This window comes from Heteronotia binoei, chromosome 15, assembly GCF_032191835.1.
Source record: "Heteronotia binoei isolate CCM8104 ecotype False Entrance Well chromosome 15, APGP_CSIRO_Hbin_v1, whole genome shotgun sequence".
In the NCBI taxonomy this organism is placed as follows: Eukaryota; Metazoa; Chordata; class Lepidosauria; order Squamata; family Gekkonidae; genus Heteronotia; species Heteronotia binoei.
This window is the reverse complement of record NC_083237.1, coordinates 9,413,566-9,432,529: the sequence shown is the minus strand read 5'-3', so window position 1 is coordinate 9,432,529 and position 18,964 is coordinate 9,413,566. Positions and strand designations below refer to the sequence as shown.

The following is an 18,964-nucleotide window of genomic DNA, read 5'->3' as shown; positions in this document are numbered from 1 at the left end:
ACATAATTTCCCTATTTTCAACCCAAATAATTCTACTTAGACATTAGAATAGTAAGGCTTATGTTAGAGGTCTGGTAATAAAATTTAATGCAACACAGAACAGGGAAAAGGGGGGGGGGAAGATTAAGGAATTGATGACTGCATTAAGTCAAAAAGAGAAGGACCTCAAGCAGAAACCAAGTTTGTTGGAACTGAAAAATGAAATGAAAATGCTACAGCATCAAATAAATCTCATTTAATTAGAGGAAATGGAAAAGAAGTTGAAATTCGCAAGACAAATTTTTTTTCGAATGGGCAAATAAACCAGGAAGGTGGTTAGCATATAGGATTTGGAAAAGGAGAGAAGACTAATAACCACCCTAAAGGACAGAAATGGGAAGGAAAAATACTCTTAATGATTTTAATGATGTAGTCAATACAAGATCTTAATGATGTAGTCAAGGACTATTATAGCCAATTATATTTAAAAAATTGAAAGAGAAATAAATGATTTTTGCTCCATTTCAGTTAATGACACTTTTAATATATTCTGCTTCAAAGGCAATTAGAGCTCTATAAGCATAGATTTTTATATTACTGACATGTCTAAGGATAACCACACAATTTCCCTTTCTTCATCCTGAATAATTCTAGTTATACATCAGAATAGCATAGCCTTCACGTCAGACAGAAGGCAGTTTAGATTAATAGCCTTCACATCAGAGTAAAGGCCGTTTCAAACATCTCTTTAAAATAGTATTAAGTATCAGAGCAACTCTTCCAGATGACAAATTGCTGTCTACATAGACAAAGATTAGATCAATGTTAGTGTTTGCTCTTGTTGTCTCTTTCAGGGTTGATCCCCCTTTTCTCCTCCTTCTCTATAATTACTCCAAACAACCTACTTCATCACTACTTGCCCCACAGTAATGGATTTCAAACCATGAAAAGCATGCTACAATAATGCTGAAATTTTAAAGGGCCACTTTCTCGTTGGTTTTGCTATCCTGAGAAATCTGTAGACCAGATAACAATTGTCCAAGAAAAAATGATTTAAGACTGTCAGCTGAGATCATTCACACTAAATAATGCACTTTCAATCCACTTTCAATGCACTTTCTAACTGGATTTTACTTGTGTGAACTGGCAAAATCCAGTTGGAAAGTGCATTGAAAGTGGATTGAAAGTGCATTATTTAGTGTGTGTGATCACAGCCACGATTTGCACAACTCCTTCCACTCTACTTCACAACTTCACCACTCTATTTCATTATCAGTGTTAACCATGCTATTTAACCATCTTATTATTGGATATTATTTGGTATTGTGGGTTCACAATAAGCTCAAGAAAAATATGATTTCCTTACTCTGTGTCTGCAAAGATTTCTTCAGACACGTATTTATTAAACTCTAATTCATTTAATAGGTAAGTGAACAGAGAAACAACACCACCAATGAGGATGTCTCCTGGCTGGTACCATTCATGTGGAATAGGGATCTCCCTTCTGGTGCACTGCATCATACCAACTCTGAACACAATGCAAGGCAGAAGCACCAGGCACACTAGTAGGTTCATCATCCATTAGTAGCAACCCTTGTTTCTAGACCCAGCCTCTCCTCTCTCTGTTTAGTGCATCAAGTTCTCTCAGTCAAGCTCCCTTGCAGAATTGCTGAGTCTGGCCATCAATGTCTTCGTCTTAGTAAGGTAGGTTTTCAGAATGCCGTTGGAAGTTCCAACGCTCTGATTTCAAGCCTGCCTCGTACGAAAAGGAAATGCCAGAGATCAACGCGACTGAGTCTCTTCTTCCAACATTCAACTGAACACAAGTATTGCAGTAATAAATATTACGACTGCTTCTTTATTATGTTTGCAGTTTGTAAACTGCCTCTGCAACATTGGCTGGATTGTTTAATTATCGTAATTTGAATAATTCCAGTGGGGAATAAGTATGACTACAGAGTTTATGTTCCAAGTAGTAAGTTTGGAAGCAAACATGTTTCTCTCCCTCCACCCCGCCCCCCCCCCCCCACACACATCTGAGCACGCGGCTCTTCTCTGCTCCTCAGTGGATCAAACTTGGTTTTCAGAGTTCCCCACTGAGCAAATAGCCACAGCCTTACTGTCCAAGAAAAGCCTTTCATTTGAAGATTACAGGCACAAAACCTTAGTTATTTCCTGTGGATCGCATTCTGATTCCTGTTTGCTTAGTATCATAGAGTTGGAACTCCAGAGTCATATAGTCCAACTCCCTGCATAATGCAGGAAACCCACAAATAACTACCCCAATTTCACAGGATCTTCATCACTGTCAGATGGCCATCTAGCCTCTATTTAAAAACCTCCAAGGAAGGAGAGCCCACCAGCTCCCAAGGAAGCCTGTTCCACTGAGGAATCGCTCTAACAGTCACTCAGGAGAGTGAGTATAAATGGGCAATTTTCGCAGTGGAAGATGGTAAGCAGTGGGGTGCTGCAGGGCTCAGTACTCGGTCCAATGCTCTTTAACTTGTTCATTAATGATTTGGAGTTGGGAGTAAGAAGTGAAGTGGCCAAGTTTGCAGATGACACTAAATTGTTCAGGGTAGTGAGAACCAGAGAGGATTCTGAGGCACTCCAAAGGGATCTGTTGAGGCTGGGTGAGTGGGCATCAACATAGCAGATGAGGTTCAATGTGGACAAGTGCAAAGTAGTGCACATTGGGGCCAAACATCCTAGCTATAAATACAAGTTCATGGGGTCTGAACTGGCAGAGACTGACCAAGAGAGAGATCTTGGGGTCGTGGTAATAACTCACTGAAAATGTCAAGCCATTGTGTCATTGTAATAAAAAAGGCCAATGCCATGCTGGGTATTATTAGGAAGGGTATTGAAAACAAATCAGCCAGTATCATAATGCCCCTTTATAAATCGATTGTGTGGTCTCATTTTGAATACTGTGTACAATTCTGGTCACCACACCTCAAAAAAGATATTATAGCATTGGGAAAAGTACAGAAAAGGACAACTAGAATGATTAAAGGGTTGGAACGCTTTTCCTATGAAGAAAGGTTAAAATGCTTGGGGCTCTTTAGCTTGGAGAAACGTTGACTGCGGGTGACATGATAGAGGTTTACAAGATTATGCATGGGATAGAGAAGGTAGAGAAAGAAGTACTTTTCTCTTTTTCTCACAGTACAAGAACTTGTGGGCATTCAATGAAATTGCTGAGCAGTCGGATTAGAAAGGATAAAAGGAAGTACTTCTTCACCCAAAGGGTAATTAACATATGAAATTCACTGCCACAGGAGGTGGCGGCAGCTACAAGCATAGCCAGCTTCAAGAGAGGATTGGATAAACATATGGAGCAGAGGTCCATCAGTGACTATTAACCACAGTGTATTGTTGGAATTCTCTGCTGAGGCGGTGATGCTCTGTATTCTTGGTTCTTGGGGGGAGGGCACAGTGGAAGGGCTTCTAGCCCCACTTGTGGACCTCCTGATGGCACTTGGGGTTTTTTTTGTTTGTTTTGTGGTCACTGTGTGACACAGAGTGTTGGACTGGATGGGCCATTGGCCTGATCCAACATGGCTTCTCTTATGTTCTTATATCTGAGGGGAAGAAAACCCACAGCATTTCCATGTCTTCATCTCAAATAATTCTAGTTATACATTAGAATAGTATAGCCTTCACATCAGAGTAAAGACAGTTTACTCTGTTTAAAATAGTATCAGTGCAATTCTTACAGAAGACAAACTACAGTCTAACCTTCACATAAACAAAAACTAAAAATATGTTAAATGTCATTTCAATGCTAGTTTTTGCTCTGGTTGTCTTTTTCAGGGGTGATATCCCTCCCCAAATTCAGATATGATTTTTTTTTTAGTTTTTTAGCAAATCTGTGTTCATTTTATTACAAAGTCATAGAAATGCACCCACAAGACACCTCTCAACCCATTTCAGTTCTCTTAACCACTGGCTTTGGTACACAGCCAGCATTTCTGAATCAGCTGTGTAAATTTCAACCCTCAATGATGGTTTACACTCTCTGACTCCATTGTATGGTACAGAGACCACTGGACATGGTCGAATCATTACGAAAGTCAAGTTGGGTTAAAGGAGTGATGTTTTGGTGGTTTCATAGAGACACCAACTCAAAAGATTGAGATTTGTGCTTGCTTACATCAGTGCTAACTTCAGGGTTAGAACAGCGAATGGAATCATGCACTGAGTCAGGGTTTGGATGTTGCCATATGCCAATATTGCAAAGAGTGCAGTAGTATCTTTAAAAGACAAAAGAGAACTTTGTTTCTCATAAGCTTATGCAACAATAAAATGTGTTAGTCTTGAAGGTGTTACTGGACTCTCTACTGTTTTTGCAGCAACAGACCAACTAGTTCCATACCTAAGCTTTTGAAATGAGTCTTCTACCAGTGGCTCTGTGTAATATTGAGAATTGTGACAATTCAGTGGATTTTCTTAAAGACAGTTAAGATAGTCCACTTTTCTCCTCATTCACTATAACTGTCCCAAGCAGACTACTTCATCACTTCTTGCCTATAAGTCATGGATTTCAGATCATGAAATGGATGCCATCACAACGCCAAGATCTTAAGGTGCTACTTTCTTCTTGATTTTGCTATGTTGAGAAGGCAGAGACATATTTCATTCATTGATTCATTCATTCATTGATTCATTCATTCATTCATCCATCCATCCATCCATCCATCCATCCATCCATCCATCCATCCATCCATCCATTCATTTTATTCAGATGCACATCCTGCCCTCCCCGCTAGCAGGCTCAGGGTGGATCACAACATAAAATAAAATAAACATGTAAAATTGATATAAATAGCAATCATCTTCAATAAAACAATATAAAATCCTTAGAAACACAGACTCGGTCCCCCCCCCCCCTCCACATTCCAGAAACATTGCTTTCTGCTTATTGTGGTAACAATAACATTTTTAATATCTAAAATCAAGACTACAGAAAGATAAAAACATGTAGCTTTCATTTAAAATAGATACATTGGATTCATTATGCTCATTTATAGGTTTAAAGATTACATAAAATAACTTTGATCCTAAACCATACAATGAGAAGAAAACAATGTGTGATACAGAGAGAGAGAGAGAAAGCAGGAATAAATGGAAACTGGGCAGATCAGCATAAACTTGGCTAAAGCAAGTATGGACAGGGGTGTGGATTGAGTGTGCAAGGAGGCAGTGAAGTACATTTTTTAAAAGGTGATTGGTTAGTTAGACCATCAGTTAAGGAATTGACATTTCATTTGACAGGAACATCTTGTGCAACTGAAACATATCGTGGGCATGCCTAGTTGAATTCCAAGGGCAACCAACATGGGGTCTAAATGGGAATTTATCTCTGTTTCTAGTTGATTGATTTGCAGTCCTTGGAGATCTTTGAGCAGATACCAATTGTCCAAGAAAATTATTCAAGACCAACCGTGATCCTATTCACAACTCCGTCCACTCTCCTTCACAACTTCACCACCCTGCTTCATTATCAGTGTTAACTGTCTTGTTTAACTTTCTTATTTGCTATTATATGACATTGTGGGATCACAATGAGCGCAAGAAAAAAAAATACGATATCCTTACTTTATAAACGAAAAGATCTCTTCAGACACATATTTCTCAAACTTGAGTTCATTTACTAGATAAGTGAACTGAGAAGTTATACCACCAATGAGGACATCTCCTGGCTGGTACCATTCATGTGGAATAGAGATCTCCCTTCTGGTGCACGGCATCAAACCAACTCTGAACGCAATGCAAGGCAGAAGCACCAGCCACCCTAGTAGTTCCACCATGTTTCTGGATCCAGCCTCTCAGCTTTCTGTCTATAGCATCAAGATTGTCGCTTATATTGACGTGGTACAGCACCACATAATGGTTTTAAAATTGCAACTGTACTTTATTGGTTTTTAAATTGTAAATATTAATGCTGTTAGCCGCCCTGAGTCCACTCGTGGAGAGGGTAGGATAGAAATCTCAGAATGGCTGAGTCTGGCCATGAATGTCTGAAGCCAAGAATTTGTCTTAGTAAAGCAGATTTTCAGAATGTCCATAGAAGTTCCAGCGCTCTAGTTTCAAGTCCACCATATAGCAAAACAAAATGTCAGAGATCCAACAGACTGAGCCCATTTTTCCAGCATTCAACTGAACATGAGTATTGCAGTAATAACTATTAGAGTATTATTATTATGTTTGCACTTTCTGAAGTGGCACTGCAACATTGACCGGATTGTTTAATTACATTAATTTGAGTAATTCCAGCGGGGATAAGTATGCCTACAGAGTTTAGGTCCTAAGTAGTAACTTTGGAAGCAGATGTGCCCTGCACCCCCCCCCCCCCGGCCCAACACATCTGAGCACACAGGTGTCCTCTGCTCCTCAGTGGAACAAATTTGTCTCTGGCTTTCAGAGTTCCCCTCTGAGCAAATACCATGGAATAGTTACTGCCCAAGAAAAAAAGTATTTTGTTTGAAGAGAAGAAGAAGAAGATATTGGATTTATATACCGCCCTCCACTCCGAAGAGTCTCAGAGTGGCTCACAATCTCCTTTCCCTTCCTCTCCCACAACAAACACCCTGTGAGGTGGGTGGGGCTGGAGAGGGCTCTCACAGCAGCTGCCGTTTCAGGGACAGCCTCTGCCAGAGCTATGGCTGACCCAAGGTCATGCCAGCAGGTGCAAGTAGAGGAGTGGGGAATCAAACCCGGTTCTCCCAGATAAGAGTCCACACACTTAACCACTACACCAAACTGGCACAGAGTACAGGCACTAAGCCCTAGTTCATTTCTATGGATTGCATTCTTAATCATGTTTGCTTAGAATTATACCCAATCAAATCCTATGAACTAAGGGAGGAATCCTAAGTAGGTCTATTCTGAACCCTATGTGAGTCTGTTTAGGGGTGCTTCCTCCCAGGAAATGTTCTTAGGGTAGCCCTGAAACTTGCTTGCAGGGTGCTTCAGACTCCAGCCTTTTGATTGCTATTGATATCCATCTTGTCCGCAGCTCTGCAATACGTTTCACTACATCATCTTTGAGCAAAAGTCCCCTCTTCCAGCCCAGCATGATCAAGCTGAAAAATTATTGTCAGGGCTTTTTTTTTTTTTTTAGAAAAACCTGCCAGGAACTCATCTGCATTTTAGGCCACCCCCCCACCCCCCGATGTCACCATTGTTTCACACAGGGCTTTTTTTGTATTAAAAACCCAGCAGGAACTTATCTGCATATTAGGACACACCCCTGACACCAAGCCAGCCAGAACTGCATTCCTGTGCATTTCTGCACAAAAAGGGTCCCTGTGTATTCCTGCTAAAACAAACAAACAAAAAAGGCTTCAGCAGGGAGGGCAAGATTTAGGTCAGGAAGGAAGGGAAGAATGGAGGGACGGCAAAAGTCCCTCTTCCAGCCCTGTATCTTCCAGTTGAAAATTTATTTTAATTTAATTTTATAGAGAAGATCCCTATCCCATCTCTCCTGAGACCTGGCTTACAACTGAGGGGGAAAAAGAACCATCTATAGAAAAACAATCCATGAAAATATGACAAGGGACATAAATGTCAGATAAAAGTTTAATTTTGCTAGAGTTGCCAGATTTGTTACCTCTTGGATTCTGAGATATGATGAGATTTGGGCTTTCCTGGGCAATCCAGGTCAGGGCTCAGGTGCTAAAACCTTCTTGATCAGCCACACTGGACCCAACAGCAGCATAGGTCAGAGGCAGAATAAAGGTGCTGCTCCATGCTGGATACACTGTGCCTGGTCTGGAAGGACAGAGCTGGGTGCTGTCGTGCCTACGTTCCTCCTCATGGGTTGCGTCATGTGTTTACGTTCTCCCTTGCTCTGATCAGGTCATAGCAACGTGATATAGGATTTATGAGAAAGATACGGTCCAGGAACCAAGCACTGATAGATGAAACACAGAAGAACTCCATGATTACCAGGTATTTCATTTTGGTGGCCAGGTAGATCAGAATTAGACACTAAAAGACTGCTAAAAATGATGAAGAAGAACACAGAGCCCTTAAAATTGTCAATTTCCTGACAATGAAAAGCCACAGAAAGCAAGAACAGGGTGCAAATATCCTTAATTCATTACTTTACTCTTTCTAATAACTGATTCCTCTTATTCAGCTCAGGCCTCAACAGAATAATGTAGCATTTAGGGGAGAAGATGCAACCTAGTAACCCAGCACCAGAAGTCAAGATAGAGAAGATCTCCACTGCCACCGTGTATTTCCCTTTGGTGCTCAGATAGGTTGGAACAAAACAGAACCACACACTGCAAAACATCAGCATGCTGAAGGTGATGAATTTGGCCTCATTAAACGTGTCTGGCAAGTTCCTGGCTAGGAAAGCCATGCTCAAGCTGATGAGGGACAGAAGTCCCAAGTAGCCCAACACAATATAAAACATGATGGCAGACCCTTCATTACATTCTGCTACAATCTGTGTGCTCAGGGACTTCTTGTCTAAATGTGGGTATGGGGGAGAGGTTCCAAGCCACAACACACATAGGCCTGCTTGAATAAGAGTGCAAAGAAGGATGACAGAGTTGGTCAGTCTTTTCCCCACCCACTTCCTCATGCTGGACCCTGGTTTGATGGCCATGAATGCCACAACCACAGTAATGGTTTTGGCCAAGACACAAGAAACAGCCACTGAGAAGATGATGCCAAAAGCTGATTGTCGGAGGAAACAGGACACCTTGGTAGGTTCTCCAAGGAAGAGAAAAGTAGAAAGGAAGCAGAGCAGGAGAGAGATAAGAAGAGTATAGGTGATATCCCGGTTGTTGGCTTTGACTATGGGGGTATCTCTTTGCTTAATAAAAATTCCCAACACGAATACAGTGATTAAGGAAAAAGAAAGTGCCACTGAAGCTAAACTGATTCCTAAAGGTTCTTCATAATACAGGAAGCTGATTGTCTTGAAAATGCATTGATCTTGGTCCTTGTTTGGATATTGATCTTCTGGGCATTCAATACAATCGTCCATATCTAAAAAAGAGAAGGAAGAAAGAATGAAAATAGTGGTAACACATATGATTTGGATCAGTTACTCTTGTGGTTTCAGGAATCTCTGTGAGATCTTTTTTATTTTGATTTCTCAGTGTTGTTTCTAGGTCATGACAAAAAAGACACAATTGGAAACAATTGAATTATTGCTGTTCCGGATGTTGAATTGGACAATCCCTGCTACTTTTTTTTATTGATTATAAATTCTTCAAATACCTTACATTACATATGTATCCCATACATCCTGTTATTGTTTCCTGTTTCATAATCCAATTACAAATAAATAAACAAAAACAATAACATACGAAATCCACAAAATTATTAAAACAGAGAGCAAAGATTTCCTAAGTTGTTTCCTAAGTTCCTACAATGCTTACTATTCTTACAATCCATCCATTCCTTTTTTTTATATTCATCCTCTATTAGTCATTTCTTACAACGTTTAACCCTTTACTTGCTTTTTCTCATCTTCAACTCTATTTTGTATCCAATCATATAATTTCTCCCATCTTTGATCTGCCAATTTTTTTTTTAATTTCCCATTAACTATTGTCGTGAGTATATCTGCTTCTGCAGCTTGTAAAACCTTATCTATTAATTCTTCCATATTTGGAGTTTTGTCTAATCGCCAATATTTTGCATATAACATTCTTGCGGCGGTGCTCTTCCTGTTGTTGTTGAATTGAACAATCCCCGATACTTCAGAGCTCTGAATGATGGACTATATCCATAGAAACAACAACCAAATACAGCCAAATAAAACATTAACAGGACATTTCAACAATCAGATTGAGAAAAAAAAAATCCCAGTTCTGACTGCCGACTACATCTATAGGCAGTGGGAAAGAGGAAAAGATAGACGTAGATAGTAGAGAAGGATGCAGGTCTTCACAAAAACAACATGTTTTGTTTTCTCATACACATTTGAATTATTCTTGCTGCTGTTCCTGTTATTATGAATAACACAAATACATATTATAATGTATATTATACGATATATTGTATATGCTAATCCCATATAATAATTGGATACAGAGCCAAGGCAGCATGGTCTAGCCTGATCGCGTCAGTTATTGAAAACTAAGCAGGACCCATACTTGAAAGGGGAGATCAACAGAGAAGACTCTACAGTGGAAGGCCATGGCAAACCACCTCTGCTTCTCATTTGCCTTCAAACTGAGGTCTTGCTTAGGTCTCCATAGGTCAGCTGCAATCCGATGGCATCTCAGACACATATTGTGTACATGCTACTTACTTGTTGTGCTCAGTGCTTTATTAGTCATTTATAGTTAAAGATTTACATATGACACTTATAAGTAAATTACGGGGAGAAAAACAAGACCCCCACCCCATAAATGCATTCCCCTCGCCCGGTCGGAATAATGAGGCAGACACGTATGTTGGGTGAAAATCAGGGCCACTTTATTAACATATCAAAGTGGTGGGGAAAAACAAGACCAGACGAGCCCAGGGTACGACCCTACCCTGCCTTGTCCTGGATAGGGTGAGCCACCTGCCCCTGGCGTGAGCCATCCCTGCGGTTGCTACCAGGCGGCTGGATCCGGGTTGCCCCCCCTCTTCCAGCCTTTCCAACTAAGGAGCCTTTCAAGGTGAGGGCAACCGCTGGCCAGCCATCCTGACAGAGAGCCATACAGCCCAGCTGCCAATCAAACCGACCAGATGTGCAAAATAGGAAGGTGTCAGAGTGCTTGCTGCATCAGCAGTATATGCCCCACCTAACTCCAGCCAGTGACCAGCTTAAAACTCAACCTATAACAGGGATCCCAAATTGACCCTAAACAAACAGTGCAAGGTAGGCGAAAACACCACAATCCAGGTCAATTAATTGGGATGAAAAAATTCCTACCTGGCCCTGAAAACCAGCGACCAGCTAATCCTGCACTATTGCTGGGCAGGAGGGTGGACAAGAAGAAAGACCAACTGCGTGCTCTTGGGCAAGGCTGGGGCTTATAAAGCCCCAGCATCCCACTCACCCCTGATCCCTGGATGGGTGGGAAGACACGTTAGCTTCCCATTCTTTGAGGAGGCAAATGCAGCCCCCGGCCTCAGCCGCAGTAGCGGCGTGGCCGGGAAGGGGCTGGAAAACCATGACACAGTCAGGTTGCACTCAAATGCTTCTGAATCTGTTGGTTATGCAGGTCATTCTAAGATACGTATCTTATCTGAGAAACATGGATCACCAAGGACAATGTCAAATGTGTGTGGATGACCTTCTTTCAACCCCAAGCTCACCTTATGAAATTTGAAGAAGAAGAAGAAGAAGAAGAAGATGATGATGATGATGATATTGGATTTATATCCCGCCCTCCACTCCAAAGAGTCACATAGTGGCTCACAATCTCCTTTACCTTCCTCCGCCACAACAGACACCCTGTGAGGTGGGTGGGGCTGGAGAGGGCTCTCACAGCAGCTGCCCTTTCAAGGGCAACCTCTGCCAGAGCTACAGCTAACCCAAGGCCATGCCAGCAGGTGCAAGTGGAGGAGTGGGGAATAAAACCCAGTTCTCCCAGATAAGAGTCCGCACACTTAACCACTACACCAAACTGGCTATTTGGATGCTCATATTCAGGCCTTGAATTCAGTAGGAGCTCACAGGAGCACAGCTCCTGAACCTTTCTGACAGCTCCCCCTCCTCCTCCCCACCTATCTATACTGTCAATTGAATAGCTGCATAACAATCCCTGGATGAGCTCCACCACCTATTTTTCTACAAAACGACCCCTGGTCATATTCCATTCTTTCCATCATCAAGAGAGTCCATTTTACCTTGGGTTTTATCTTATCAGAATTCTGTTTTGGCCTTCTCTTCATTTGACCTCATCCCACCAACTGCACTACATATCAGGGAAACATCTGGGAATGTCCAGAGCAATGCCCAAAATGAAGTGAGGCTTCATCAAGAATGAGTTCGTGAATTTTTTTCCCAACCTTATCTATTGCTAGCTAAAGTGTGATTCACACATGCATGAACTTCGCTTGAGTCCTTACTGTTCATGAACCTTCAGTTGAAGAAAAGAAGACAATACTGACTTAGATGGACTGAGGCTCTGATTCAGTATAAGGCAGCTTCCTATTTTCAAAATGGTGATATAACAGGAAAGTATAAAGAAACATGAAAGAAAAAATGAAATTTTCCATGGAATTCCCATGAAAACATGGAATTTCCCAAATTTTTGACTGTGTTGAGAAATATCCCAGATCTTTGGACAGAATGAGACTGTCCATTGTGGTTTGCACATTTCCAGCAGTTAGTACATATGCATTGAATTCATGTACTGAAATAAGTAGGGTGTTTTACCTTTCTGGTTTGAAATCTTTCCATCAGGGCAAGGAACACAGTCATAACAGCAAAATTGCTCTCCTTCTTTCTTTTGCTTCCGAGAACCAGGAAGGCAATATTCGTTGCAGTGTGAAATGGGCACCACCTATGCAAAAGGAACAATGGGACTTTAGAACAAATGTGGCAAAACTTTCCCTTTTAGTGATCATGGGTCTTTTGGTATAAGGGATGGAATAAGAGAGATGAATGATAAGTAACTATTTAAATTCATTTTTTCTTTCATGTTTCTTTATACTTTCCTGTTATATCACCATTTTGAACATATGAAGCTGCCTTATACTGAATCGGACCCTCAGTCCATCAAAGTCAGTATTGGCTACTCAGACTGGCAGCAGCTCTCTACGGTCTCAAGCTGAGGTTTTTCACGCCTACTTGCCTGGAACCTTTTTAGTTGGAGATGCCAGGGATTGAACCTGGGACCTTCTGCCTACCAAGCAGATGCTCTACCACTGAGCCACCATCCCTCCCCATTTTTCTGTTTGCAACTTCAATCCATGTATTTTTTTCAATGTGACACATCACTAAGTTCCTTGGACGAAGGCAGGAAGATGTGGAATACATTGCCCATCTCCGGCATCCACAAAATGAAAGTCTGAGATCTCATAGAACCTCCTGAACACATCCATGAGAACATATGAAGCTGCTTTATCCTGAATCAGACTATTAGTCTACCAGGGTGGTTATTGTCTAGTGGTGGTGGTCTTCAGGATCTCAGGCAGATGTTTGCCCCATCACCTCCTTTCTAGCTCTTCAACTAGAGATGTTAAGGACTGAATGTAGGACTTTCCGTGTGCAAAGGGAAACTCTTCCAGTGAGCCATGCCTCGTCCTCCATTTCCATCCCCTTCTATCTTTAATTTGTTTAGCATATGTTATTTCAAGACTCGAGTCTGATTTCTGAATATACGATTGACTACTCAGCTCAATGACTCATCCCACCTAGGCTGATAAAGTTTCTATTCCAGTGAAGGCCCAAAGTGGCTTATAGAGGGCGGAAAAGAGCAAGCAAATACTCAACGCTAACTTCTGGGCTGGTTCTTAAACTACTGGGCAGCTGACTTATAGCCTCAAGCTTTTGTTAAATTCATATAATATTGAAAACATAAATGAGATCTCTGGTATGTGATTCCTGGGATACAGGAAAGGCAGCCCTCCAAACTTAGACACCTGACCCGGTAACAGAGGCATCTCTACAAACATCCCAGAACGCATACCTGGTTGAAGCGGCTCTGCCACAAAATTTTGTCCTCATCAATGATCAGTTCCTTTCCTTCAATAGCGTCAGGATCCACTTTTCCAATTCTCACTTTAGCATAAGACTTGTTTGGGAATACCACCAAGTTCATGACATCAAATCCACCTCCTGTTTCCTTCTTACCACTGAAAGACACTGTTTCTTCTGCTGAGTTGTTAAAGGAAATATGCTGAAGACATTGGTGAAGCTGGATAGGGAAAAAAATGTGAAAACATTGAAGGATTTGAAGCCCAGCACTATTCCGAAGACCCTCAATTCTCCTCAGATTTTTTATTGGTTGGTGAAGACTGGCAAGAGGCTTGGATTTAGTAAACAGAGAGAGAGACTACTAAGACATCCCTTTGGAAAGTTAATAGATTCATACTCTAGCCAAGGCTAGAGATCACAAAGGTCATCTCCTTGGCAGCCACCCACCAGTAATCTGTGGTCGGAGTGGAAGAGATGCCCTCATAAAGTATGGGACCACAACCACCCAATATTGGAGAGAGAGAGAGAGAGAGAGAGAGACCATTGTTTTGAGGGACAAAACCCATCAAATATTCCCATTTTGTTGACTTCTTTGCCGCATGTCCCACATTTTCTCATTTTTGAGTTTTTGCACTATCAACTCCCATATTTATTTTAAAGATTTTGAACTCTGAACATCCTTCTGCCCCCCCCCCCAATCTTTCTGGTTTCAGGCCATGAACCACATTTTTAAAATATTTTCTGAGATTTGGACATAAAGCTTTGGCAACCTCGACCGTACAAATTCTAACTTTGGCCCAAAGTACACCATGTCTTTCACCCCAACAGGGAATCATGGTGGTTTATATAATTGTTCCCTCTCCTATTTTATCCTCAGAACAATCCCTTGAGATAGTATGACTGGCCGAAGATCACCTAGCAAGTTTGCATTGCAGAATGAAGATTCATACCGAGGTCTCACAATTAGATAAGAAAGGAAGATAAGCATGAAGCGACCATCCCTATCCCCACCACCGCCACCAAGAAAATGTGCAAAATTACACATTTTCGACATCAGTTTGCATTGTACAAAGTTTCCTGCACTGACATATTCATGGGCAAGGTATTACCTGCCAAGACTGGAGATCATGAAGGCCATCTCTTTTGCCACCACCCACCACTGATCTGTGGTTGGAGCGAGATAGATGCATGTCATGCAGACCATGTGCTATGGCATAGACTGCATTATAGATGCTGTAGCTATGGCCAGTCATCTGCATTTCAAAAAGAGGTGCAGGAAGGCTCTCCAGCTTCTCCTCCCCAGTACAGGTTCCATCACTCTGAGATGATTCTTGGGAATCGGGAAGTAGACAGTCAAATGCTTGTTCCCAGAAATCCTTGAGGAAACTATTTTCTGCTATCCGATATGGTTTTATATTTTGAAGAAATGTCTGGAATGCTGGTAGCTCTTGGGAGTGAATTGAGAAGAAGATTGCACCCTGGAAGAATTCAAAACCCCAGGACCTTTGTATGCCTGTTAATGCAAAATCAACCTGAGCAGTAATAATCCACACCCTTCTAAATGAAGTATTTTCCAGTAGTTTGTGATAACCTATATGTAGAAATGTGGTCAATGCAATAATGGTCATAGTTTCTCCATAGATGATTAATGTATTTGCTTTGCTGTTTACCAAAGCTTGATGAACACCTGAAAATAAATATACAACCTCAAAGGAATTCCAGCCACCTTGGCCTCCAAACATTTCTGTGAAAGCCACACAGATTCGATGCTGGAAAAGCAAAGGCTCCATTTCCTGGATGAAATGCTCTCCGCTATCATCAGTCACAGCAAAGAGCCCAACCCACGTCCATCCAAAGTGCTGAAGTAACTGGACAATCCCTGTGTACTGATGGGCTTCATTGGGAACCATGCGGTAAAAGGAAGGGGACTTAGCATTGACCCTATCAACTGGGGGAAATGATCCATATGTGAGCTAAAAGGAAACAAAGAGAAATGTTTGAACTGCGTTATCAAGTGCATCTGCGCCTTGTTACTGCTGACTGTTCTTAAAACGAGCACAAAGGGCAATTTCTAAGTAATGGCTAATGGCGGGGGGGGGGGGGAATCTATACAAGCAACTAGTATTGTATTTCTACAACTATCACATCTCACTTTCAAAAAGGTTTCCATTTGATTTTAATTCTTTGCCCCCCCCAGACAATTTTTTCATTCACAATTTTCTCTACTTCTGAGCATGTCCCAGTAAGAAAGGCATTTACTTGACAAGATCTCTCATTCTTCCATGCACACAGCCTACCTGTGGAATCTTATAGAGGCCTAGAATGTCTGCCATGTGGAAGGAGTCATCAGATCCAAGTCCCCCTATGATGGCCATTAGATTCTTCTGAATGTCGCATTCAAAATTTGGGAAATATCTATGGCTTTTATAAAGCAATTCCAGAGTGGTGCGGTAGGACATCTTATAATCTTTGTAAGTGTCATAGATGTGGAAGCCGAGAGTGACATTAGGCAAGATCTTGGGATCCATGTTGATCTCATCAACAGCAAAGGCCAAGGCCAGGAGGTGCTGGTAAAATTTGGTTGCCATGCTTCAAAGAGAAATAAATCCTTTTACACCATTTCAATTAATGACACTTTTAAATATATTCTGCTTCAATGGTAATGAGAGCTCTAGAAGTATACACTTTCATGTTATTGTCTGAGGAAACCACATAATTTCCCTATTTTCAACCCAAATAATTCCAGTTACACATTAGAATAGTAAAGCTTATGTTAGAGGTCTGCTAATAAAATTTAATGCAACACAGAACAGGGGAAAGAGGGGAAAAAAAGATTAAGGAATTGATGACTGCACTAAGTCAAAAAGAGAAGGACCTTGAGCAGAAACCAAGTTTGTTGGAACTGAAAAATGAAATGAAAATGCTACAGCATCAAATAAATCTCATTTAATTAGAGGAAATGGAAAAGAAGTTGAAATTCGCAAGACAAATTTTTTTCGAATGGGCAAATAAACCAGGAAGTTGGTTAGCATATAGGATTTGGAAAGGGAGAGAAGACTAATAACCACCCTAAAGGACAGAAATGGGAAGGAAAAATACTCTTAATGATTTTAATGATGTAATCAATACAAGATCTTAATGATGTAGTCAAGGACTAGTATAGCCAATTATATTTAAAAAATTGAAAGAGAAATAAATGCTTTTTGCACCATTTCAGTTAATGACACTTTTAATATATTCTGCTTCAAAGGCAATTAGAGCTCTATAAGCATAGATTTTTATGTTACTGATATATCTAAGGATAAACACACAATTTCCCCTTCTTCATCCTGAATAATTCTAGTTATACATCAGAATAGCATAGCCTTCACGTCAGACAGAAGGCAGTTTAGATTAATAGCCTTCACATCAGAGTAAAGGCAGTTTCAAACATCTCTTTAAAATAGTATTAAGTATCAGAGCAACTCTTCCAGATGACAAATTGCTGTCTACATAGACAAAGATTAAATCAATTTTAGTGTTTGCTATTGTTGTCTCTTTCAGGGTTGATCCCCCTTTTCTCCTCCTTCTCTATAACTACTCCAAACAACCTACTTCATCACTACTTGCCCCACAGTAATGGATTTCAAACCATGAAAAGCATGCTACAATAATGCTGAGATTTTAAAGGGCCACTTTCTCGTTGGTTTTGCTATCCTGAGAAATCTGTAGACCAGATAACAATTGTCCAAGAAAAAATGATTTAAGACTGTCAGCTGAGATCATTCACACTAAATAATGCACTTTCAATCCACTTTCAATGCACTTTCTAATTGGATTTTACTTGTGTGAACAGGCAAAATCCAGTTGGAAAGTGCATTGAAAGTGGATTGAAAGTGCATTATTTCGTGAGTGTGATCACAGCCACGATTTGCACAACTCCTTCCGCTCTACTTCACAACTTCAGCACTCTATTTCATTATCAGTGTTAACCATGCTATTTAACCATCATTATTTGATATTATTTGGTATTGAGGGTTCACAATAAGCTCAAGAAAAATATAATTTCCTTACTCTGCGGCTGCAAAGATTTCTTCAGACACGAATTTTTTAAACTCTAATTCATCTAATTGGTAATTGAACAGAGAAACAACACCACCAATCAGGATGTCTCCTGGATGGTACCATTCATGTGGAATAGGGATCTCCCTTCTGGTGCACTGCATCATACCAACTCTGAACACAATGCAAGGCAGAAGCAGCAGGCACACCAGTAGGTTCATCATCCATTAGTAACAACCCTTGTTTCTAGACCCAGCCTCCCCTCTCTCTGTTTACTGCATCAATTCTCTCAGTCAAGCTCCCTTGCAGAATTGCTGAGTCTGGCCATTAATGTCTTTGTCTTAGTAAGGCTGGTTTTCAGAATGCTGTTGGAAGTTCCAACACTCTGATTTCAAGCCTGCCTCGTACGAAGAGGAAATGCCAGAGATCAACACGACTGAGTCTCTTCTTCCAACATTCAACTGAACACAAGTATTGCAGTAATTATTATTACGACTGCTTCTTTATTATGTTTGCAGTTTGTAAACTGCCTCTGCAACATTGGCTGGATTGTTTAATTATCGTAATTTGAATAATTCCAGTGGGGAATAAGTATGCCTACAGAGTTTATGTTCCTAGTAGTAACTTTGGAAGCAAACATGTTTCTCTCCCTCCACCCCCCCCCCCCACACACACATCTGAGCATGCGGCTCTTCTCTGCTCCTCAGTGGATCAAACTTGTTTTTCAGAGTTCCCCACTGAGCAAATAGCCACAGCCTTACTGTCCAAGAAAAGCCTTTCATTTGAAGATTACAGGCACAAGACCTTAGTTAATTCCTGTGGATGGCATTCTGATTCCTGTTTGCTTAGAATCATAGAGTTGGAAGGGACCTCCAGAGTCATATAGCCCAACTCCCTGCACAATGCAGGAAACCCACAAATACCTACCCCAAATTCACAGGATCTTCATCACTGTCAGATGGCCATCTAGCCTCTATTTAAAAACCTCCAAGGAAGGAGAGCCCACCAGCTCCCAAGGAAGCCTGTTCCACTGAGGAATCGCTCTAACAGTCAGGAAGTTCTTCCTAATGTTGAGCCGGAAACTCTTCTGATTTAATTTCAACCCAGTGGTTCTGGTCCTACCTTCTGGGGCCACAGAAAACAATTCCACACCATCCTCTAGATGAAAGCCCTTCAAGTACTTGAAGATGGTGATCACATCACCTCTCAGCCGCCTGCTCTCTAGGCTAAACATCCCCAGCTCCTTCAACCTTTCCTCCTAGGACTTGGTCTCCAGACCCCTCACCTTCTTCGTCGCCCTCCTCTGGACCCGTCCAGCTTGTCTATATCCTTCTT

At 41.2% G+C, this 18,964-nt stretch overlaps 1 protein-coding gene across 1 annotated transcript; it reads right to left on the bottom strand.

Moving 5' to 3' along the window:
• Positions 1-8,086: 8,086 nt before the first annotated feature.
• On the bottom strand, positions 8,087-16,176 carry LOC132584676 (vomeronasal type-2 receptor 26-like). The gene is made up of 5 exons (XM_060256576.1): positions 15,886-16,176; positions 15,259-15,561; positions 13,581-13,808; positions 12,326-12,452; positions 8,087-8,988 (listed from the first exon to the last, which is right to left on the bottom strand). Exons 1-5 carry the CDS (start codon positions 16,174-16,176, stop codon positions 8,087-8,089), a joined length of 1,851 nt encoding a protein of 616 aa, XP_060112559.1.
• Between the last annotated feature and the right edge of the window lie 2,788 nt (positions 16,177-18,964).